This window comes from Phalacrocorax aristotelis, chromosome 1 (genome assembly GCF_949628215.1).
Source record: "Phalacrocorax aristotelis chromosome 1, bGulAri2.1, whole genome shotgun sequence".
NCBI classification, from domain to species: domain Eukaryota; kingdom Metazoa; phylum Chordata; class Aves; order Suliformes; family Phalacrocoracidae; genus Phalacrocorax; species Phalacrocorax aristotelis.
The window spans coordinates 204,589,897-204,615,242 of NC_134276.1; the positions used below are offsets into that span (position 1 = coordinate 204,589,897).

At 45.6% G+C, this 25,346-nt stretch overlaps 1 protein-coding gene across 2 annotated transcripts in view; it reads left to right on the forward strand.

Annotated features, from left to right (window-relative positions):
* Window positions 1–1,286: 1,286 nt before the first annotated feature.
* RELN (reelin) overlaps window positions 1,287–25,346 on the forward strand; it is a 297,550-nt gene continuing 273,490 nt past the window's right edge. The window contains exon 1 of one of the 2 annotated variants that reach the window (XM_075081418.1): window positions 1,287–1,780. In XM_075081418.1, the coding sequence (XP_074937519.1) occupies window positions 1,552–1,780 (229 nt within the window). In that variant the 5' untranslated portion in view covers window positions 1,287–1,551. The remainder of the gene's footprint in view (window positions 1,781–25,346) is intronic. The other variant, XM_075081419.1, reaches the window with a different exon arrangement.

Below are 25,346 nucleotides of genomic sequence, written 5' to 3' on the forward strand. Positions count from 1 at the left end.
ACCCCTAGTGAGGCACAACCCAGTAACACGGGACACTGCAGCAAAGTTTTGCTGGTGGCAGTGAATTCGGGCTCGGTGCAGAGCCAGTGGAAAAGGCAGGTTGGGCAGATGGCAAGGATGTCCCCTGGGCCACCACGCACGGGCTCTCTGTCAGCTGGGTGGGAGGTGGGCCAGCAAAGCAGCCTGCACAGACATAGGGCAGCTGCGTGGTGCCGTCCATGTGGCTCACACCTCCATGGAGGGAACCTTTCCCTCTGGCACTGAAACCAATCCAGGAGGGAGCCCCTGGACAGTGCCAGTTTTGCACTTCAAAAATGCTGGCAGGTAGGCTCTGCTTTCTGATTACATCATGTCACTACCGCTCACTGGGGCCGTCTCTGAGCATTGGTTGGGATCCAGCAGCAGCGTGGTAGATGCTTTAAACCCTGGTAGATTTGCTCCTGTCTCCTGAGGCTTTGGTCCCTCTGCCAGACCTGCTTTGTTAAAAATGTATGTTTTTATGAATTATTCTACTTTCCAGTGTTGAGTGTTCAGCTGCTTGTTCCCCTTGTGATCCTCACTGAGTTTGCTCCTCTTTCTGGGGTGAAGGATCTGAGCACACACTCCTGGGAGGATGAAGTCCCCTCCTAGGGACCTGCCCTCCCCAGGGACCCTCACACTGTCCTCCCTAAGCTGCAGAACCCACCTCCATAGAGTACACACAGAGGTGTGTGCATGTGTATTGTTTTGAAGATGGTGGAGGAGAAGGTTTAAGTAAAAATCTCACTTTTCCCCAGCAGTAGTTGCAGGTAGAGCAGAGGCAGGGACCAGGTCAGAGGGGTAGGGTCTGGGGCAAAAGGGCAGGGGCTGGAGCAGAGGGACAGAGGGATGGGGCAAAAGGATGGATGGAGCGATAGAAGCAGCGCGACAAGGACTGGGGCCGAGGGACGGAGGGAGCAGGGGCAGGGACTCAGGTGTTGGGGCGGGGAGCGGGAGCCGGGGCCGGCACAGTGGCAGTGGCAGGGGCTGGGGCCCGGGAGCAGGGACAAGGGTAGTAGCCCTGGCGAGGACGCAGGGGCAGGGACGCGGCAGGGGTCGGGAGCCGGCGGCAGACAAAGGGCGGGCGGCAGAGCCCCGCTCGCCGCCCGCGTCCCCGCAGCGGCAGCACCGCACCCCGGCGCGCAGAGCGACGAGCGGGAGGAGCGGGCGGCGGCGGCGGAGGAGGCGGAGGAGGAGGAGGAGGGGAGGGACCTTCCCCTCCCTCCCACCCCGACACCGGGGGAAATAAATTATTCCCAGCCCTCGCACTCCCAGCTCCGTGCCCCGCACCCCGGCAGCGGCAGGCGGGGACGGCGCAGCCTTCGGCGGGCGCGGAGGGGCCGCCCCTGCCCGCGCTCGCCCCGCTCCGCGCCCCGCGCCCGCCTCCCCACGAACTCCCGCGGGCCGCGGCGGGGGGCAGCGCCCGCCCCGGCCCGTCCCGCCCCGGCCCGCCCCGTCCCGCGCGGAGCGGAGCGGAGCGGCGCGGCGGCCCCGCCGTGCCCTGGATGCCCCAGCGGCGCCGGCGGCAGCAGCATGGAGCGGCGGCGGGGCGTCCCCGGGGGCTGGCCCTGCCTGCTGGCCGCCCTGGGTGCCCTGCTGGCGGCGGGCCGGGCGGCCGCCCCCCGCGCCCGCTTCTCGCCCTTCTTCTTCCTCTGCACCCACCACGGCGAGCTGGAGGGCGACGGCGAGCAGGGCGAGGTGCTCATCGCCCTGCACATCGCGGGCAGCCCCGCCGCCTACGTGCCCGGCCAGGAGTACCACGGTAGGTGCAGCTGCCCCGCCGTGCTCGGCGCTGCGCTTCCCGCTGCGGCTGGCGGCCCCGGGCGCGGGGCGAGGGGCGGGGGGGGGGGGGGGTCCCACACCCCAGAGCGGCACCGGGGCCCCGCAGCCGCGCAGGGAGCGGGGCCGGGGGCGGGGAGCGCCCCTGGACGGGGAAGCGCGCGGCCGTGTGCCGTGCCCCAGGCCGTCCGCCCCGGCGAAGGGCTCCTCGGGGCTCCCCGGCCGTGCGGGACCGCCCGCACCTGCCCCGGGGTCGGGGAGCCCTGCAGACCCCTGCCCGGCGCGGCTCCTGCGGGGCGCAGCCCCGAGCCGGAGAAAATTCCGAGTCCCCTCTCCTTAACGGGCCCGGGGCCGGACCCAGAACCTCCCAAGTTGCGGAAAGTCCGCCCCTTTCCCGCTCCATCGGCTTTCGGAGCCGGCTGGCAGCGAGCGCATCCCCCGCTCCTGGGCGGCCGTGGGGTGCCGCAGCTGGCGGCTGCCGCTGCCAGCAAGACGCGTCCCCGCAAGGCCGGGCCGGGCCGGGCCGCCGGCACAGCCGCTCCCCGCGGGGGGACGGGGGAGCCGCGACGGGAGCGTGGGCCAGGCGCTCGCAGGCGGCCTTGAGGGTGGGAAGGTCGTGCCCAGAAATAAGAAACCACCTGCTTTCTGTAAACGCCCAGGCTGACGAGAATTAAACGGGGTAGGCGAAGTTGTTCACGCAGGTAGGGGCTTCGCCTTCGTGCTGTGTTGGGCGACGGGCACGGCCCAGGGCTCGCCGCGGCCTCGCGGGCAGGTGCGGGGCTCCTGCCGTGGGAAAGAAACCGCGTCCGGCTGCGGAGTGCCCCTGTAAACCAGCAACCGTGTGTTCCACAGCCTTATCACCATTCCTCTGCATAGAAAACTTTCATGTGTGAAACATTTTTAAATTCATCACCGTGGAAGACCACTTAAAGGTATATTCACTAACCCTTCTCTCTTTGTGTCTGCTTCAAGTTTCGCGGTGCTACGTAGTAACAGCTAATTCTGCAGTAAACATTAAAAAGTCAGGAAAATTAGAAAGAAATATTATTTAAGCACCTTGCTCGCAAAAAGACTCTATGTAACGGTCCCTGGCTAAAGATGGAATTAAATTTCAGACTTTGATACATTCCAGCTCAGAATTTAAGTTTTAGGTAAATCATAGAATCGTTGAGTCCATGTGAATATTCTGATTGTTTTTTAGTTATAAAGACAGCAAAAACCAAACGCATCAAATATTCATTTTCACAAGGTCTAAGGGGTGCTGAAGTTTTTGTCTATGTAAAACCTTTAACAATGTAGTTTTACCAAATTCATATGAAAGTTTTGTTTTCAAAAGATTCGTGTCATTTTTAACAAAGCATATATGTAAATTGTATGACTTGACCAGATGAATTTTTTTCCTTAGAGCCCCATATCTTCCGGCCTGTAATACATGCCCAGATCAGTTAAATTGCGTTCAACCTGCTGAACCACAAATCTGCAGAGGAAAAAGAGAAGCTGGAATTTCCATCTTGCACAATTTTAAATGCTGGATTTTTAAAAATATGGTTCAGACTCATAAATAACAGAATCGCCCCCTTTCCTCGCTGCTGCCGCGTTTTCCAGCCTGCAGCCAGTGTTTAAGCCCCGTTGCTGGTCTGGAGAGAGGGGGTTGTGGTGGGCGCGGGAGGGCTGCGGGCGGGCTGCGGGCAGGGCTGCCCGGCTGCCTCTGTCCTGCAGGGTGAGGAGCAGAGGGGTGTGCGTTTCTCCGGGGATGCTCCTCTGCCTCTCGCCCTCTAAAAATGGTTTTTGAACTTTAATATATCAACCTGCAGAGCAACACCCCAGATGCGCGCCAGACCTTCCCGGTAGCCACGGGTGGATTTTCCGTCGCTGTTTTTGCACCTGACAGAGCAAACCGCCGGGCTTTGAATATACCTCTGTGCCTCGTGGGTTCTTTTTTACCTACCCGCTCTCACGGGGCGCCCGCAGATTTTGGCGGAGCCGCTGCCGCCCCTGCGCCCCCGCGCAGCCGCTGCGCGCTGCGGAGTCCCCCTGCGCTCTTCCCCGCCGCCAGCCCGCTCAGGAAGGTTGAGGTGGGCGGCGGCGGCCCGGCGGGCTCGCCCGGGCGCCGCGGGCAGCTCCATCGACCCCGGTGGCTCTGTTGGTCCCCCCGCCCGTCTGAAATTTGCAGCGCGGTCGCGCTTTTCCGCCTGGAAGCAGGCAGGGTCGGCACGGCTCTGCCCCCAGCACCGCCGCCGACAGAGGCCGGCATCAGCCCCGGGGGGTGCAAGCAGCGCTTTGCGGGGTGCCTCTTAAAGCCACTAAGTTAGGAAAGAATAAACAAACCGGACGCATTCAAAGGCCCGTACTAATTTTTAGGAACGCAGAAGAAAGTCTACAGGCTGAACCTGAAAACTGATTTGTTTACGCAGTGCAAGGTGTAGGTACACCCCGGCGCGAGCCTGCCTCGTATCTTATTTCTACCTTGCAATGGTAATTTTTTTTTCAGTTTTGTGCATTGATTAAACACTTACCTGTGCCAAAACAAGGCAAGAAGCACTGCCTGTTTGCTATGCACGGCGCGGCAGGCATCGCTTGAGCTAAGCACACTTACTCAGTCAGATATTTTGAAATATCTCATTTGAATATTTTAAAATGACAATTACCAATATTAAATATAGCACAAGAAAAAACCCAAAGTATACAATCTAAAGAAATAATTTGAAGCAACCTGGACTTTCACAAAGTGCAGTTGAATGTTACTAAAAAATGCCAGTCTGCACTGGTTGAGCATTTATCGTTTAAAAATCAAACTTTAAAGGTGGTCTTGTGGGGACACAGAGGTGGAGATTTGAGTTGCAGTACCGGAGCACAGGACAAAGGGAGATCTGCATATGTACCATGCCAAGTCACCTGCTCAGAGAGCATATTAAAATACACTGCTCCAACTCTTCACAAGTTCCAATGAGGCCCTGTTTTACACTCACTGCCCCTTCACTCAACAGGGACAGGTGACAGCTGCATCCAAGAGCATCAAATTCAAACAGGAGTGAATTGGACGAAACTGTACGCCAAGGGCTGGACGGGAAAAAAATCTTGATTAAAAAACCCCAGCCAGCAACTTTCTGTCAATTTAACTGTTTCTTTGGACTCTCAGGGTGGGAATCAAACCGCTGCACAGCCAGTGGAGCTGTGACACTGGTTCTCAACTGTTCGCCCAACTGTCCCTTGCACTGCCCTGCACCCCAGAAGGGTGGTATCTGGTGCAAAAGACATTTGCCTGGGAAACAGTCGAGCACAGGAGCTTCTGCAAGTGGCTTCTCTGACACACTGGATCTGGCACTTTATTTCCCTGTGCCTCTGAATTTCATAAGAAGTAAAATGAAGGCAATAATATTCCCTACTTTGCATAGTTAAATTAGATACTTTGGAATTTAGCACTTCTTCCCTAACCCTTGAAAATACTCCAGATTTGGCCCTATTCCTGCAATCAGTAAATATTTAAAAATGCATTCACTGATTGAATAGGACCAGACCTACACTGCATATAAATATGCTCTTTTATACACAGGACTGACTTGATAAATTGGTAAACAATTTTATTACCTTTGGCAGACTTTTATTCCTTGAATTAGCTTATTTCAAATTTAATTAAGTCCTTGAGCTGGCAAAGCACTTAAGCACTTGCTCAAATGCAAACTGACAAAGTGTGCACTGGTTTAATGTAGGCACCTGCTCAGCTTCCTTCCAGCCAAGCGGCGGTCGTGTGTTTGGAGAGCTGCTTGGCTTGCTTGTAGCTATGCTGCTAGATAGCACTGATCCCGTTTTGTTTTTCTCCTGGGCTTTCCACTGTAATTTCTCCAGGAAAAAACTCCAACAACAGTATATATAGAATTTTTTTGGTGTAAGTTCTTTTGGGTTTATTTCCAATCTGCGGTCAGTTTCGATGATCCATGCCAACTCGCCTTCAGTGCTGAGAGCATGTACTATCATTTATGGGCAGATAAGTACACTGGAAAGGCATAAAGAAAGTACACGTCTAAAGGATAAACTTGTCTGAACATTGAGTCTTCGCTGCCCTGAATCACAAAAAACCCTAGAAATGGTCAGGTTTGTAGTGTTTATAAAATACAAACGGATTACCTTCATGCCATATTTTTTCCTACCCCTCAAACCTGTTTTTGCTGCCACTGCAAACAGTGCCTTTTTCCCAAGGTTTCAAATTTAGATCTTTTAGGAACAAGTCTGAACTGTTTTCCCATGATTGATGTTAAAACTCATAATTCTGCCCTTAAAATAGTTTTCTTTAATGAGACTTGAGTTTCTATTTCACTCTCCATTGTTCCTTTTTTTTTTTTTCCAGAACAGATTAACCTTCAGTCCCCAAATGTTATCAGTTTCCACCAATAACTGTTACTATTCTTAGATATACTGTATATTGTCTGGGACCATTGCTTTGATAGGTTGTAAAAAAAAAAAGTTTTCAACTATTTTAAGTGGTAGTTACACACTCTTTCAGCACTGATAAAAAGTCATTTAAAGTCTGGCCAATTCCACCTTCGTTATTAACCACTGTTAAGAAATACAGGTTGTGACATAGTATCTATTTTCATTAGGGTTACTTACATTTCTGGTACCTGCTTGGTCTGGTGGGTATTTTCATTGTAAATTCTTATTCAGAGTAATTAAAAATAAAAAAGTGTTGAAGATCAAAGCGAGGGAGGGGAAGAGAGAAAATAACTGGAGAGTAGGTAGTGATGCTGCCTGAGGTATAAACAGCATTACAACAGAGTCGCAGAAACGCAGTTACGGAGGCTTCCTCCACCAGGTATGCTGAAGTGTAGAAAGCTTTTTGTGAGCCAGTAGAAGTAAAGAGTGCACAAGAGGTGATGTTAATGCTGGTTGGTGGATTGGTGACAGAAGAGCTGATTTCAGTCTGTGTTTTCCAGCATCAGCCTGCGAAGCAGGTCAGCTTCTTGAGTCTCTTGCAGGGTATTCCCTCAAAAACTTTCATCACTTATGTCCTCCTCTGATCTTTCAAAGAATGGAGACTTCCATAATTTTTTGTTTTAAATTAAAGAGGTGTGTAAAGACTTTTGCTCATGGGGGTCTGGTTAGCTCCAGGGATTATTCTATAACTCTTAAGGGACACTTAAATTAAAAATGTGAGGCTGGCAGTAGGTAGCAATGCAGAGGGAGTTATTAAGAATGGGGAAGACCCTTGGTCTTCAAGTCTCCTCTTTCCTCTGTGGTCCCTAGCAATAACTTGCAGCTGCATAAGGGTTTCCTAGCACACAAAAATTTCATCTGGGCTCAGCATTTGCTAAAAATGTCCTCATCCACCAAAGCCACCAGAGTGCACCCTGACTGTTCTCTGCTGTATTTAGGATTTTCTTGCATAAACTGAACTTTGCAAAAGCAAGGCTGATTTCTGAATACTGTGGCCTGTTCTTTAGATGGCCTGTTTGAATTTGTCAGAGCTGGGCCTTACATAGTGCATTTTTGAGTGATGTGTGTTTCTAAATCTTGATGTTGGCCAATGGATCGTCTATATTTCTGAAGCTCTTGTCTGGCCCCAGAGTTCATGTGGTCTGTCTTTGCAAATTTTAAAAACTTATGCTTTTAAGATCTCTTGACCAGAAACTGATGAAGGATGCCAACCTTAAAAGAAAAGGGTAGGCAAGGTCACAGCTGACAGCCTCTTAAAAACCATGTTTTGCTAGGGATGATGTTAAATTTCCATGGGTTCAGCTGTCATCACTCTAATGCGTGGGCCAAATAAGCAGTCAGCAGATGGCTCAGCCAAAGATATGGTCAGGCATAGGATTGATGAAAGGAGGTAGAGGTCCACAAAAGCCTAAATGAGCCTTTCTTGCAAATTTGCAGAAGAGATGTAATCTCTGGTTAAATCCTTTCTCCCCCCATCAGGGGGCCGGTCCCCCCTGCAAAGGAGACTTGATTGCCCCAAATAACAGAAATCAAAGTCAGCACGGCGTGCTGGCATGACCCACATTTGTCAGGTGACATCTGACTGTAGGACAGAAACGGTATTGTTGGTATTATGGGTCTGTGTAGGGCAGACTATGCTGGGCTTGTCTGTATACATTAAAAAATTGATCTCTGCCTCAGTGAGTTCACTGGCCAAGGCCCAGAGCTCAGTGTGGGGGCTGGTGTGCATGCACAGACCTTTCCCATAGCACATCAGCCAGTACTGAAGTCAAGGAGGAAAAGAAGCCTATAAATGGTGAAAGGGTGCAAAAACACTGTTTCAGTGGGAATATTGCACATATTTCCTGCTTTCTGAGTTTAACTGAGATATTTTTTAATATCTATAATTTATCTGTGGAATTCATTGCTAAAATCTGTCCATACTAACTCTTTTTAAGTAGAAATTTAAAAAAAAAGAGATTTTTTTCTTATAAATAATTAATAGTTGTAATTAGGTACATATATATATATATATATGTAAAACAAGACATAAACCCTGTGCTTCAAGACCTAAGGTGACCAGTAAATGATTTGTAAGTAGGTTACTATGCCATGGTAGCATGTAGTATGTTTCTCCAATGTTTCCCACATTGATTATTCCACCAAATCTGTGTTGGTTCATTAAGTAGAACAGGGCGAGACTGTCAGACCGGTGACATTTCTCATTTTCCTTGTTGTTCCCTTGATCTCGATTTTTGAAGGCCACTGCTTTTGAAATAGCATTTTATTATGGTACAATACTACAATATTTGCATATTGACTGGTTGAAATATGATTTTCAATCTGGTAATAGCTGTGGTGATACAACTGAGATGGAGTCGGATGCAACCTTTATTTGCTTTGTGTCTCATGCCCTACAGCTGTAGTTTAGATTTGTCATGAGTGTTTGCTGCATGGAGAGGGAAGGAAATGGCACTGTCTTACCTCTGAGAATAAGCAACCTTTCATACCAGCCCTTGTTATGAAAATTTCAATAGTCTCTGATGAAAGGTTCAGTCTCTTTAACATGCTTCCTTTCTTTGTGTTAACATTTCCTGCTTTTTCATCGGGCATGAAAGGTGCACAGAGTGCAAATGTGTCTGGAATATTTGTGTAATTGCCACTTTTTTCCCCCCAGTTGTGACTAGTCTCTGGGATAAACATAAGACAAACTCTGACAGTGCAACTTTTAACATCTGTCAAAGCCCAAGAACAGATTGCTTGTGGAACAGACCTTCCCAGTTTGTCAAATGATGCCTTCTTGTTAGGCGAGTGTTCTTCCTCCATTCCCCCTCCCCTCAGGTCACTCCTGGAAAATGGAAGTCATAGCATGTGTCTGTCATGCAGTTTGTGCAGCGCAAGCTGGGCTGTGCCAGTGGGCGGTGGTGTCATGGGGCGGAGATCCCCCTGGTCCATGGCTGGGGGACCTTGTCCGGGTCCCTCCTGGTGCTCAGATTCCTCCCACAGGTGACACTTTTTTTACTGTTTTCCTAAAGGGAAGAGCAGGGTCATGGAGGTGGGTTTCTATGAAGACTCTGTTTTGTTTGAATATATCTTTCACTAAGCATTTGTCTTAAATAAGCAATGTCAGAGAAGTGTACATCCTGCTTGGAGTGGGAGAACCGGGGTTTGTGAGGGGCATTAGGGTTTGTGCTCATTTATTCCACAGTCCAGGACCAGGCATTGCTCTGTCCTGCAGCTGGAGAGGTCCTGGCTGGGGCTGGAGGCAGCACCCAACGGCCGGGCACGGGGCCACAGGCTCCCTGCCATCATCTCCTGCAGCCGTCTGGAGCTGATGTCTCTGGGGCACCACAGCATTTCCCGGGCAGCTGGGTTCAGCTTAGTTCCAGGCAGAGGCACCTGTGAGCTTGTTCTCCATCCCTGTGTGTCTCCAAACTCCCTTTGGTGCAGCTGTTGTCTATTCTCCCTTGTCCTGCTGCTGCCAGTATGGCTTTCTGTTTGGGGAGACTGGTTGGTGTATGTGGTTTTTGCATGCTGGTAGCAACCTCCAGAAAGCTCCTCTCCTCCACCCCAGTGGGATCCTTGGTCTTCCTGGGGAATCAGGACATCCCTGACTGCTACTTTGTAGAGTTTCCTCGTGACCTCTTGTAGGCAATGCCCGTTATGTGAACATCTCGGGCTAGAAAGCAGGAGGTGTCTGGGGGGCTGGATGCAAGTGGCTTGTGAAAGTGGCAGGGGAGCAGGTGAGGAGTTCAGACGCTTTCCCAAAGGCTTTTATTGCAAAGAGGAGGCTGGTTTTTGCAGTCTTTGTAAGCCCTCCCTTGCCATAGTTTTTCATCCTAGGAACAAAACAGAGGAGGCTGTTCCCTGGTCCTCTCTAGGCACTTTGATATTAATATTGGTTGTGAGTTTCACAAGAGTCTCCTCAGGGGGTGAAATCAATGGCGCTTTTTCAGCCCACATCTGTTGAAGTTCAAACTGCAAGAGCCCTGAGTGGCAGCGGGCGACAAATCCATCTTCCTTCAGGTGCAACCTTCACCCTGCACTACTCTAAGTTTTAAAAAAACCCCCTTCTTTCAGACTTCTACATTGACCTTCTTCCTAAAACTGTGTGTGCTGCAGGTTTCTCTCCAACCTGTGCAAGTGCTTCAGTGCTGTGTCCAAGTGTTGCCCCAGTTTCCCATGTCCCAGGGTGACAAACCCCACAGGGTGTATCCTGTCCTGCAGTGGGACCGGTGAACCCCACAGACCCTCTCTGGGGGGATGCCTTGCCCTGCTCCCTGAGAGGGAGGTTGTGTGCTAACCGGGGGGACAGCCTGTCCCCACCTCCTTGATGAAGGGCTGGGTGCCAGCAGAGGAGGAGCATCAGATGGATGGTGGCCCCACATGGTCCCGGCCCCGGCCCCTCCTCCTCTTCTCCTCTCTGCCTACTCAGAGGAGGGAGCAGCTCCAGGGGAGAGTTCAGAGTATTTGACTGAGGTGCCCGGAGTAAAATTTTATTTAGGTTTTGTGGATGAGAAGTCTTATTAATAAGCCCAGCCTTCTGGGTGTAGGGGTTCACTAGGTGTTGGAAATATTTGTGAAGCCGAGTGTAAAACTATCGCTGTGTCTCCTCCTGAGGCAGAAGCCTTAGGACATGCAAAAGTGCAGGGTGGTCACTGGTTTGTCTCTTTGGTTTTGCAAGACAAAGCACAGGGGGAACTGGCAGTGCCCTGGCTCTCATTTAGTCAGAGTGAGCAGATTAATCATCAGAGGTGGGCTGCACATCTGCGTGTGTTCCCCCAATGTCACCTACTCACATGCACATGACTGTGGCTGCTTGTTTCCCACAGGAGGCAAGGTTGTACACGTCAGGCTGAGTGGATCAAGTTATAAACCAGACCAAGACGAAACGCTAAAAGCTCTTACACCACACTTAGCAAAATCATGATTGCCTCAGATTAGCCAGAGTTATTTATTCCTCCCCATGTCTGCTTGAAAGATGGTTTTGTAAATAAAAGGGTATGAGCTCACAGAGCCGAAAGACAAGAAAAGGGTCTGCCTGCCAACCCCAGCTCCGGCTGTAGCTGTGCCTCCTACTGTCTGGCTCATCATGCCTTGCAGCCATGGGTGGTTGGACGCTGGCAACCCATCCTTTGGCACTCTCCAGCACCTGGATGTTGTGTGGCTGAATGCAGAGTGGTCCAGCTGGTGAAAAACACACAGTGTAAGGGGCCTCACCTTTTCCCTCTTTCCATTCCCCTGGTTGCCATTTTTGAGAGTGCAGTTAGATGATCAAAAGTTGGCAAAGAGAAAAAACCCCAGTTCACAGAGGGAAATCCATCAAGTAAGCTCCCTTTCATGCACAGGCTTACATCCAGGAGCAAATGCTGTTTTCCCCTCCTCATCCTGCCACATCGCATCTACAGGCTGTTCCTGGTCTGCCCCAGCTTGGGTTTGAAGCGATTTGTATGCTGGTTGCCCATGGGTAGCATAGCTAGGATGTCCCCTGTTGAACATATGGGGAGATTGTGAAAGTTGATGGTCTGTCTATATGTTGTGCACGTCGTAACAGAGAGGAGGGAAGGAAAAGGGAAAAGAGAGAGCACACAACAATTGCTATCCAGAAGACTTAGAGAAATCTGGGAATATTCTTCCCTCTGTGGCTGAGAGGTACTTCATGATCACAGCATTCAATCTGTCTGGAAGAATATTCATAAATGTGTTAGCAAGGACATAGAAAATAGTTTTCCTGTGCTCTTGCAGAGGAATACCTTATAGCAAAGCTGGGTCTGACCATGCAGGTCCTGCACTGGGACAGCTCTGCCTGCACTAGGAATGAAAGCAATGAGTAGGTGATCGGCCTTTTTAACATCTGAAAACAGCAGCACGACCCTCTGTGGCCTCTCTTCGTGTCAGGCCCTGGGATGTGAGAAGTCATTCATCACATCATGGGGTTTGGCAAGGTTTTTGCCATTTGCCTTCCACTTTTCCCACTGCTTCCCAGGACAATACAATTGATAGGGAAGAACAAGAAATATAGATAATATTTATCTTTCTGGCTAAACAAGCTGTGGTTTCCAGGCCACATTAACCTTTCAGTGTTCCTATCTTGTGGGGGAAATGCACTGCTAGAAAAAAACAACCCTCCTTCCAGAATTAGACTCATTCGTCTGGACGCTGGATGATATTATTATCAATACCAAGAACTGCAGAGACAAACAAAACAGCACAAGTGGCCAAGGCAAAGATCCTGGTTTAACAATGTGCTGGCCAGCCTTTCAGTGAAGCAGTTTGTGGGGATACCAGGCACTGAAATTAAAGAATCAGCACTGTAAAGTGATGTAAAAATACCCCTTCCTAGTACATTTGAAAGTAGGGATCTCTGGCTAAACATTTTTGTAAAGCAATTCTGACTCTGGCCCAAAAAGTCTGTAGCCTTCAGAACTTCATTCTGGTTAGTACCAAGATCAAAAACCTCTGGCAAATATTTTTATGCTTTCCAATTATTATAGTCGATTTGCTGATGACTGATACCCCATCAGGTAGGTTTTCAAGTGGATAGTATTCCTGCACGGGACACAGGACTTTATAATTGATTCAGCTGGAGTTGCCATGTTTGTAGTGAATTCATTTAAAATCTGGCTTTGTGAAGGAAAAAAACTGATCATGTATTTGAGTAGGACTTGGTAAATGTTTTAATGGAAAATGGGAGAAAGTGAAGCATTTGAAATATGCTACTGATATTTCCAAAACAAAGTTTTGATTCTTGTTTTTGAAAAGTATCTTAATTGTGAAACTGACTGTGAAAAAAAAAAGTTAGCTGCATGATGAGAAAATGAAATGAGACTTTTCTGCTTGAACAAAATTCTTTATCTAATTTTTTGGGTTCATTGAAGATTTTCATATTGACCTAACCGATATTTTAATTTATTTTTTTGTGCTAAACCCCTCAGTACTTCTCCTTTTATGTTAACCCAAGCTGATCTCTTTTTCTTTCTTTTTCTTTTCATTTTGGTCACTGAACCAAAAATCGAACAGTTCTACTTCTGACAAGTTGACCATTTAATTTCCGGCCACTGAACAGATCTGATTCAGACAAGTAACCCTCACCACTCTCCTCGCGTTTGTTCCCAAAGTAAATTACAGAATAATAATTCGCTCTTTAAGGCACAAAAGTGCAGTTTGTAGCAATACTGACATTTCCAAGGTAACAAACTCATGTTTTCTATAATGACACCTGTGGTTGCTCTGCGGCCTCTGATGTATACGTTGATCACATTTTCCTTTACATCTAGTCATTGATCAGTTTTCTTTTTCAGCAGAAATCTTTTCCCTGTTTCAGTGTTCAGTAAAAAAGACTTACAGGAGATCTGTGACTTGGCTTCTTTTGGGTGTGTACAGTTAAAGGATATTTCTGCTTCCAGACTTGAAAACCTGTTGTAGTGCATCTATAGAATTGGCATTCATTTATAGACAGATAGGCCCTCATGTCTCTAGAATTATAATTCTTTTTTCAAGGAATAATATTTACAGGGCTGCCCACCTGAAATAGAAAGGAACTGCTCACAGCAGATGTGGAAATTGGCTTTGAGAGATGCGGGTTCAGGGAAATGATCCCCTATGTTCTTCATTGCTGTGCTTTTCCTTCAACATAGAGTTAATGCAGAGTGAAAATTATGGAGTTTCAGCAGAGCTGTGATGTTTGCAGTATTTTCCTCAACAAGTGGAGATAAAAAGGTACGGGTTTGGTCGGGGCTGGCAGCACCAGTCCCTCCCCAGCCTCAGGCAGCCCAGATTACTCCAGTGAGCATCTGTGGGCCTTTTCACTCAAAGAGATGTAAGTTTTGTTTCATCAAGTGGTAGCAGATGCTAGGGAGCTTTCATGCCATTCATCACTGAGGGAAAGCCAATGCGATGGCATCTGGCTGTTTTCTTAGTACAAATTGTTATTTTAAACTCTAAACTGTCTTTGAGCAGAGGTGGTGGTGTATTATACCCTGGCTCCTCTTCTTCTGGGGCCTTGCCTGAAACCCCAATGTCTAGCTCCCCCTAAGCGCCTTTTTCCCAATTAGTGAGATTACAGCAAAGAACAAATTCTACTGCTATTTGCAACATTTTCCATTTGAGAAAACACATTGTAAAATTAATTGCAGTACAATATTTCTTCTGACTGCACATCACAAACTGCTAAGAAACACTACTGAGTGACTTGCACTGTAATGATTAACTTTTCATTCCAGATTTACAAAGCCTGCACTTGTTGCAGTTACCAAGTATTCTCTATGTGCAAACAGTCAGAAACAGGGAACACTTTTTTTTCTAATTGACACATTTTCTCTAGAGCATGTAGATTTTTTGTGAGGTGCAGAACTCATACAGGCACTAGTACGCATAGTACCTTGAATCTTTAGGCTGGCTGAATCACTGACAAAACAAAAATTGCATGTTCTGTCTGACACCTTGGAGCACTCTAGTTTTTAATGCGCCAGGGAGGAGAAGAACTATGGTCCCCATGAAAGAGGATCAGTGCCAGCAAAGCCCATAGCTCCTTGGTGCATCGTGTCATACCAGTGATGAGACAAGACCTTTGGGCAACAGGACAATCTTTAACTCTACTCTCTTCTTGAAAATTTTACTAATTTACTCCTCAAGATGAACACCTGGATGGCAGTTTCCATCCCTCTTGGGGCAGCGCTGCGTCGGGGCAAGCCCGACCCCAGCGTGCAGAAAGGTGAGGCAGAAGGGATGACCATGCATGAGGGAGCAGTCAGAGTTTCAGTTTACCAGACTATTCCCCTCTTCCATGCTTTTCAAAGGGCTGAGCTCATTGCTTGGAGAACATAGCCGGATCGACAGCTTCTGTCTAGGAACTTCCCCCAAAACTGCTAGGGAGATGTATCGGTAGGAAAAGAATGCCCCAGTCAAATGATCTGGATGATGTTCCAGCTGTGTGCCAGTTCAGTTTTCATCTCTTCTGCTGAGTTTAACATGTGCTTATTATGTTTAGCATGCAGAGTGGTTGTAATGAATTTGAATTAGAGGGGAATCATCTTCTTTGAGCTTTTTTTATGTTAAGAACACTGTGCTCTGGTATAAAGAGAGATTGATGCCTTTGTAATTAGCTTACCAGAATGTGATGGCTTTTTTAGTTTTGAGTTTTACTTGCTGGTACCTTGTATAGGTATTTACCATTGAGGCAAACCAGAAGTTAATATAATAACACATTATATTTCCTCTATTCCTCTTGAACAACTTGTAAATGTTTAGATATAATGAAAGTATAATAATAAATTTATTTTAGTTATACACTTACGAGCGTATTCCATGATATCCTTTGTTACATACCTGGCTGTTTTGTTGCTTCTGGAGGTTTTCTGTTGCAGGGAATCAGATTGCTGCTGGGATAAATAGTTATGCATGTTGGGTGGCTAATCATTTAATGTGCTCTTAAGAATCAGAAGAGGTGCAACAAGGAAATATATGTGAGTGGGTTGGCAGAGAACTTAATATATATTCCAGGATCCTGGGTATTTAGAAGCTATTTATTATGCTTACGGTCTGTGTCATGACAGGCCTAATGTAATTCCTATCGTATGCCAAAAGATAGCCCAACTGCCTGGTGTCTTGAAAATCCCCTTTTAATATCTCCCAGGAAGACCACATTTCTGTGGCTTAGATCTGGCTTAGGTTTTGTATTGGCAGAAGCACCTTTTATGTGGTACAAAGCTGGTAATATATTGGGCAGGAATTAGGAATTACTGGGAGATCGCCCCGTTCTGCTTAAAGAAAAGAAGGAGTCCTGTGATATGCTTAAATATAAACTTACTTAAATGCACCCAAAGACTCAGGCTTATTCTTAGTTTCCAAGAACACAAAGCTGTGGAAGGACGCAAACAATTTAAGTTTTTGTGACTTGTTCACTGTAGGGAATACCTTTTGTTGAATTTGTAGCCTGCAATATCCTGTGTTATTTAAAAAGCTACAAACTGGAACATTTCCCTGTGAGAAATGGAGGAAGAAAGAAATGTTTCTCAAACTTAAAGCAGGATTTTTACATATTAACTATAAATATCTTGCAACTGTATAATTTGCTTTTAAATAAAATAAAGCCGCTTGCTGTCTCTGCAGAAATGAATTGGGGAAAGGGATTTATCCTGGTTAATTCAGTCAGATGAATGGAGAGATATGTCCATCACCACTAGCGTGATGGTTATTCCTTCTAAATATAAACTGATAATATTGTATATTAGAGGCTTGATTATACCGTTAAGAAGATTAGTACATTTAAACATAAAATAAAGGCTTATGTGTCCTAAATGTGAAACTAAAAGGAGAGGGTTTTATATGGCAGTATCACAGCATTCAGTACTTTTGAACAAGGTATTTTCCCCATGAAAATACTTGTAAGGAATAATCACTGCAAGCTGCCTCTGGGAACACGTGGGCTGCCTTAAATCTAATCTCTTTCAAAGTGGTAATTTAAACATATGCAGGTATTAATCATGGCATATTTGGGTGTGTTTATTGGAGTAGGCATAATGATTGCATGCAATCATGTCCACAAGGACGGTTTTCCGGCTCATCCGTTTCTATAAATGTTTGGGCCATCTTTTAATCGCAGAAACTGTGGCACATCTATAAAAGAATGTGATGGGGAAAAAGTGGTTGATGATGCCTCTGTGATATTTCTGTGAATCAGACCTATGAATTTAAAATATTTAACACATATTAAAGATTTCAGTGTCTTTTAATATTGTACTTGACTTACACAGTACCGTCGCTAAGGACATACTAGCTGAATCTTTTGATGGTATTGAATTTATGACATTGAATTTAAGACTTTTGTGCTCATGTCATGAAGCTTGTTAGGTAGTGTTTAACATGTCTCCTTTTTCATTTTTATTTTTTGAAATTCTTGTTCTTTATAGCCTAGTAGTTCTTCTCAGTGAAAGATTTATGGCGAGGATGGGGGAAGACCTGATCCTTTTACAGTTATCTTTCTGATAGATAGCATTCCTTGATTTCCTTTTATGTACCTCTCAAATTAGATATTCTGCACCTTAATCACAACACCATCTTACTTTATATTTTAAGAGTGAAAACGTTACGATTATAAATTAACTCAGAAATATTATAAGATCTTCTGCCTCAAGGCTTGTCTTTTTTTCCGACCCAAGTGTTGCTCCCTGGCCAAGTCCTGTTCAGAGAAAAAAGCCCCTTAATTGAACCTAGTGGAGGCTGCAGTGTGAAACGGCTGGTCTGTCCTGAGGCAGAGCTTGAGCTGGTGTTAGCCCACAGCATGTTCCTGACATGGGCTGGACACGGGCTAACTCCACAAGAGCCTGCGGCCGTGCCAGTGGTGCAAGGTACCACACAGGCACCAAAAGTGCTGTGCAGGTCAAAATTAAATGCTTGCACTTCAGAGGGCAAATCAAGGAGATATGGACACCCATGTATGTTGAGTGTTGGCTTTTCCACCCAATGGTTTCTCAGGATGTCATGCAGAGGGGTACCAGTCCCCCTGAGCCTGTCTGGCCACAGATAGCGTGCCCACATGCCTGGCGCTGACAATGCTTGCTCTGGAAGGGGAGGTCGGGTCTGGGCTGGGCTGAAGTGCTCTGAATTTTCTGCCCTGCTTCCCCATTGAGCTGGTCAGAGCCACAAGGAAGGGCTGCTTGGCTACCCCTCTCCTAGGGGACAGGCTGGGGACACAGCCTTGCCTGTCCCTCCTTCAGGGCTGGAAGATCAATGTACAACCTGGCCCTTCCTGGGGCTGTGTATGCTTTTTGCACTACCCAGTTAAATTCTTCAAACCCATGTTCTCTAAAATATATATATATATAAAGAACTTTCCTAGCTTTTACATATCTGCAAAAGCTGCCATTCTTTAGATACCTAAACTTCACTTTACTTATGTTATTAGGTCCACTGCATAGTAATGTCCATAATATTAAAATCTCCCTATGTATTTATTGCTTCTGTTTCTTTGGTGCTATTTTCATTGGCAAGCAAGTCGTGGTAGACCAATATGCTAAATAAATGTTCTTCACGTTGCTGTGGTGTGGTTGCCTTTTCTGCATCTTATGCTTGAAAATAAATGTATTTGTCCCTGAAGCAAATGTATGTGAAAAGGCTCTTTCTCAGGCACTCTCAGTACACCGTCTGTCCTCCTTTTTGAACGTGTAGGTTAACTTCAATTAAAAGTAACATAGGGATACAGGTCTCAAAGATGCTAAATACCTGAAAGCTTGATGGAAATCAGGAGCCAGCAGAGGGAAAAGACCCAGGGTAATGCCTTCACCGAAACTGAAGACGGTCAGGTAAGCTCAGCTATTTATTAACCCCAGGAGAACTCATGCAGAGAGGGACCTTGCACATGCCTCAGGCACAGAAATGCCTCATTAAGACTCTACTATACCCCACAGATACTGGGAGATTTAGCGGTGAGGCACTGGTCCCCAACAAACCCAGTTTTTATGTCCCTGCTGAAAATAAAGAACTACTCTACTACAGCACCTCCTGTGGATCCCAGCGATGGGTATGTAGGCCATCAGGGTCTGGCTGTCCTGGGGGTTGGTTCATGTTCCAGATGGCCCGGGGGCTCCTGAGCTGTGTGGTCCTGTCCAGGCTGAGCAGAAGTTGGCAGTGATGGGGAGAGAGGCCCCCTCCATTAGGGTGGCCATGGATGAAGGACATTGGGGGTCCTTGGGTAGGTGGGGGTGCCCCAGCACAGGGCTGCCTCTGCACCCACCCTTGCAGCAAAGCCCTTTGGAACAGCAGGTTTTAGGTTTCTAGTCATATCTGGGAGATAATTTGTTGGCATGGACACATAACTGGTTCTTCTGGTGGCTGTCAGAAGTCAGTGGCTCTTAAGCCAAAGGTTAGTCTAGTCTCTGAAGTTCTAATTTGGCTCCCGATTAAAGAGGAGCTTTCTGTAAAGGGCAGCCTCTGCAGCTGCAAAGAAAGGGTGTGGTGGTCCCCATGGGAATAAAGTCTCAGAAGAAATAGGATGAAGGCTGTAACACAAACCCTCTGGAGACCTGTAGAGCCAAACTGTAGTTTGGTGTGTGTAAGATGGGTGGAAGGTCGCTGAGGGTGCTTGTTTGTCCCCTTGTCTGAAGCCATCCCTGGGGCAAAGCCCTTCCTGGGCACTGGCCCCGGCAGAGGCGAGTCTGGGGCCGGGTACAGTGAGACATGGGGGAATCGCAGCCATAAATAGGTTATTTCTTTGCTTTCAATGAGATTTTTATTTTTGTTAGGAAAATTCTTCCTGCTAGGTCTTAACTTTTGTGCTGTGCTCTACCCAACTGCATTTAAATACTAAGTGATTTATTTCTATATTTTCATTTGTCCTCCATGGGAATAACAAGGGTTTTAATGTAGTACAGAAAATTCTTTGAGATCTTCAAATTAGAAAAGCCCTACTGAAGTAGAGAGTCCTTTTTTTAAAACACAAAATGATTTGTTTATGACTATAATTGATTATATGCTTATGAATTGAATCCCTGAGTTAAATAAAGTGAATCAGGTAAACAGAGTACTTAGTCTTGCTCTTATGCATTCTTGCAAAAACAGAGTGAAACATGCCTGTAAAGTAATTAATCTTAATTAGTTTTACCAAAAAGAAACACTTTACTGGAATACATTATTTAAACTTTGTGTATCATCCTGGAATCACTTTACATTTAATTTAATTTTCGCATGAAATTTGCATTTGGGTCATATCCTGTCCTGGCGGAAATGGGATCATGACTCCAATGGGTGAAATGTTATCAAAATGGTCCTGATGAGTGGAGAATTTGGCCTTCAATCGAGTCGTTATGATATCAGGCAACACCTAATGCAATTGTAACAGTATTTTTAGGCCAAAGAAGTGATACCACAGAAGCACGCTGGCTTAGGTAATATTGAATACTTCAAGTCCAATGCTGATCAAGACACCACTTTCCAATTTCTCTTCCTGCAATCTGCCTGCCCTCTGCCAACCACTGGTGTGTGATTAATTGACTGACACGAAGTCTGTTATTTACATTGCAGATATATTGTAAGTAGACTCCAGGTGAAGCTCACAGCATGCTGCATATTTACCACCATATGTTCAGGAGGTTGTGAACAGAAAAAAGTAAGTCTAAAGCCAGAGGAGGTATTAGAGGACACAATAGAAAAGCTAATTATAAAAGCCTTCAAAAGCAGTCCCTGCTTCACGGTTTGATGTCCCAATATGTAATTACAGAGAACTAGGAAATAAGGGAAGATAATAAAAGGAAGATAATAAAGGGAAGATATAAAAAACAGGACATGGTAGTTTGTGAGGGAAGAGGAAAACAGAGCTTCTAACCCATTTCTTCTTCTTTAGCTGTTGGAAATGAGGGAAGGTTGTAAAAAGGGTATGGAGATGGCAGCTGTCCTGGTCAGTATGGACAGGGGAGGTGTGAGCTCAGGGGGAATGGGCAAACTTTGTCAGTGCCGTTTTTCCAGTACAGACTGATGTTTCACCTTCCTGAGGGGACTTTTCACCAGGTCGGATGGCCAGAAAGGGAGCACTGAAGGTGGCAGCAGTATCGTCCCTATTGGCAAGCAATAATTTCCTCCCTTCAAGCAAGCACAGCATGGGATGAAACCACCCCACAGTACACCACCCTTATTTTAAATCCCCTAGTGGGCTGCTTGGGCAAGTAGAAACTCCCTCCATTTGTTACTCTAGTCAGCATCAATGTATGTATTTTCCTTGCTATTTATATCACTTGTGAGTTAGGCTTCCTCTATGAGAATCACAGTGTGTCTCCTGTTGTTTTATAGAGTGGCTGGTAAGAGTAGTTTAGTGAGGGTTATAATTGTCAATAAAATAGAAGAAAAATATGTATCTACATCTTAGCTTCAAATCTACATGTATACTAAATCAATATTTCTTAGAAAGATAAAAGCACCCTGCTATTCTGTTAGCTACACACGCAGTAGGGAGTTGGGAGGTCAGGATACTCTTGGGCAAACAAAGCAGCTTCTGGCTGGCTGGTGCAGGGAGGTGCAGGCAACGTGGGGGGCTGGAAATGACAGCTCTAATTTTGCTTTGGGGCTGGAGAGAGGATGTCTTCACTCATGCCTCAAAGGGCCTTCCCCAACACACAGCTCAATTATTTGGACGGTAAGCTGATTAGAGGATTTGAAACCAATCATCCAAAAATGGTTGACGCCAACCTCCAACTGACACATCAACTTATTCTCAGTGAGGGCTGTGTGCAAAGATGAGATACATTTCAAATTACGATTCTGTATAAGTGTTTAAAAACATCTTCAGAAGGTGTTATGCAGCAAACTGGGTGGGCAGTTGGCAAATGGCTCTTTAATATACCTTTGCATCTGTTCAAGTTGATGTTGGAGGCTCGCATGGTGCCAAGTGGTGCTTGTGTGCTGAGCCTGCTCACACGCTGTCCTGGTGTGTAGCTGGGCTCGGGGGGCTGGAGCCCCATAGCTCCCGTGGGACAGCACGGCTGCAGCTCTCCTGTGCAGGAGGGAAGAAAGGTGTTCATTTGGGAAGAGAAATTGGAAAAGTGGATCATGTTGGCTCAATGAGAGGACAACTTGGAAAAGGTGCCAAGAATATTGGACACTTAGAGTATCTACTCATCTACTCCCTGCTTTCCTTTAAAGAAACCCCCAACATTTGCAACTAAAAAAATTCCAAATTGCCTTTTCAAAACCTAATTCTTTGCAAAATTTCAGTTTCTTAGCAAATTTCCAGCCTGACTTTGCAACAATGATTTTCACAAGTAATCGTGGATTTTACTGAAGCAACTAGAGTCAATAAGGTTGACATGTGAATAGAAATTCACAGAACCTAAAACATAAAAATTCCACAACTTTTTTTTATAGCATTATGCTCTGAACCATTACCAGATGATTACATATATATTTGTCCACGGTACATGGACAGATTAATGTTTAAAGCATATATGTACATTTCCTTACATTTATAATTACATTCTTAATGGCAAATTTGCATTGATAAAATCTTATTTAAATGTATCCACTATTGCTGAAATTAATATGCGTATTATTTTATTTATTGCCCAGTAAACTTCAAAAGCATTTTTCAATTGTTAACAAAGATGCGTTAGAGAAAGCACATAAAACTGCAAAGGCTACAAAAAGGCTAGCCATGAGGAGAAGGGCTCAAGTCAGCAGCCTGGTACCCCTCAGCCCAGCCACAGAGGTGGTTGGTTTGGAGACAAAGAGCTCTTTCGCTTACTGCTAGCAAGGTGCTAAGCACTTACGTATGCAGTTATCCATTTCTGCTTTAACCTTGCAAAAAGCTGTGGTTCAGCTTCCTTCTCTGTTCCTGCAGGGAGTGATCCATTTCCTAGACCCCAGTCTGTGTAAAAGTGCCGGGTGATCTGCACTGCCTCAGATTTTAAACGTCCATCACATGGGATGACAACATATTAAAAGGTTTCCAGCATACACAAGTGCAGATGAAGTTAATGGTGCTCAAAATCTTGGCAAAGTTCAGATTTTAGATATTTCTAGATGGAGACTTAAAAGTTACAGCCCTGAAGATGGAAAACAATTTATAGAATGTAGATCCTAATTTCTCCTGCCTTTGCATACAGCACACACTGAGAAAGTGTTTGTAACAGACCTCTGCTCTTCTTATATGAAAGCAGTTTCAGCTGCCACTGTGTTTTGATTGAACTCAGCTTCCGTAAGACACAGTGTTTTCTGTAAATACAGTAACTCTCCATTCACCTCAGTGAAGTTTTCCTACATCTCAGTTGTTTCATAAACACATTATTACAAGTCTGTGGAGTCTATTTTATAATGGCAAGTTCAGCATGGAAAGCAGTGCCGTACGTTTAAATTCAGGTGCCTTAGAAACATTACAAAGTCAAATGCAAGAAAACTACAACAGCTTAAGTCTGTACAGACTTTGTTACAAATACAAAATGAACATGGTGCGTGATATATCACCATTTAGAGGCTGAAGAAGTTAAGCCAAAACCCAGGGACAGCGAGATAAACCCAGTGTAGTAAGACATGCTACGTTGCTCACTCCTGCACCCAGGAATTGTACCCACTGCAGCAGAACCAGAATATAAAAAGCAGCTAAAATACATTCATAAAAACTGTATTTCACAATGTAGGTGTCTGTGCTTTCCTTCCAACTGCGTTGCAATCTGCAGGGCACCTTCCAATCTGCCTTGTAGGATGGAGGGTTTATATGGATTTGTTGTGACCTAAAACTTAGTGAACAAGGAAACAACAAAGAATCTCAAGGTGTAAAAAAGGGGCACAAATCTTGTGCCATCACGCCAGGGGCTTCCTCATCTTCCTTGGATTGTGGGTTGAGGAGAGAGATTTAATTCACACAGAGAACTTCTAGGGGATGCTGGAAACCTGCTGGTGGGTGAAGTACCAGCAATGTCTGATACAGCAGGAGCTGTAATTTTGAGACCCCTCAGGTAGTTTTTATTTTCTTTAGATCCACTTATGGGCAGGAACCTTCTGTTTACAGGAAAAAAAAATATTTTTTTGAGTATTCTTCTCAGAAAGCTCCACTGCTGCTTGCGGTTCTTCCTCCCTTCTGAGGGAGGAGACTGATAGTATGTGAATTTCTCCTAGAATTTCCGTAAATGCTTCTGACCTACAATGGGATGAAAGTCAAAAGATGACTCACTTTTACATCAGAATAAAACCTCTGATCTAGAGAATCCTGAATGTACAGCTGAGACCTGCATGGGCCTAACCTGCTCCAGGAGACCTCTTGCAACATGGGGTACATTCCACACCTCCTTTCTCTTTTATTCCAATCCCTGTCTTCTTGATGATGCAGTGGGGTTTTTATTACATATAGTACCTACATAATTTGAGCTTTTATCCTTTTTGGGATGAGAAAGTATTTGCAAGGCACAGCATAAATTTGTGGATTTTTCCCCCAGAAATTAGAATACAATTTTATTTGTGAACAACAACAACAAAAACTTGTACTTGCTTCTATTCACAGTATTATTATTACTTTTAAAGAATAGCCCATGTTTGCCTAGATAGTTTCATGTATGATATTCATAACTGTGTAGAATAGTGAGTTCTTAAGTGTTTATGTCAGGATGCTACTGGTTAAAGCAAAGGGTTGTCCATTACCAACAAAAAGAAAAATTGGAAACAACCCCACAAACTGCCCCCTTCTCCCGGCAGTCCACTGAGGGGAACTTAAGAGGTTGGTTCCCTGTGGCTTTGTGTCTTGAGCTGGGATTAGTCGGCCTCTGATAAGGCACAAGCTGTGAACGGGGCTTTTCCTGCAGCTGGAGCACACATAATGTCTTGTGCCATGTGGGTTGTCTGGTGTCTACTAATGTGGCTGTGACAACCTTCCCCTCCCTGGGGAATGAAGGTGACGACGTGCCTTTCTTGCATCACTGACTTTTCAGGAGATTTACAGAAGCACAGTACTTTTTGGATGTTTACCCTTTTGTCATATTTAGTAAAAATCAGCTAGTGGGATCAACAGTTAGTGAGAGAGGTGTCGGGGAAACACACTTGGGGTTCTGTTATGATGTTTTCTGAATGGAAGTCAGACTTACCCAGTACGAAATGTTCCTTGCTTGACTCCCTTCTCTTAAATGAGAGGAAGCAGAATAGGAGTGGAAAAAACTCACGTTCAGATCTAGAAGGAAGCTACAAGGGTAGGTAAATAAAACAGCCAATTTCAAATATGAATGTGTTCTGATGGAACATACAGAAAGCTAAGGTTGGGCAAGGAAAGAGGAAGAAAAACATGTGATCTACAAATTACCTTGAAGCCAATAGATACATAAAGAGAGATGTTAAAGACCTTAATGAAAATCTGTGTCCCAAAGTATAACTTGTATAACTTTTACTTGTGCATCTCACAGGAGGGCACTGACGTAATTTGCTATATTGCTAAACATTTAGTTGTCTGGTGGGAGTAAATGGAAGAGCAAGGTCATTCTATCAGAAAAATTGCCATGAAAATTTGCCAGCTCAGATAGAAAATCTACCTCCCTTGTCCTTTACCATGATGACTTATGGTAATGAAAAAACTAATAATATTTTGCTCAGCTGTCAAATGACCCTGGGCAAGTGGCTGAGTAGAGCTTTACGGGCCTGGGTAGAGAATACTGAAAAGCAACAACTCTTTCATA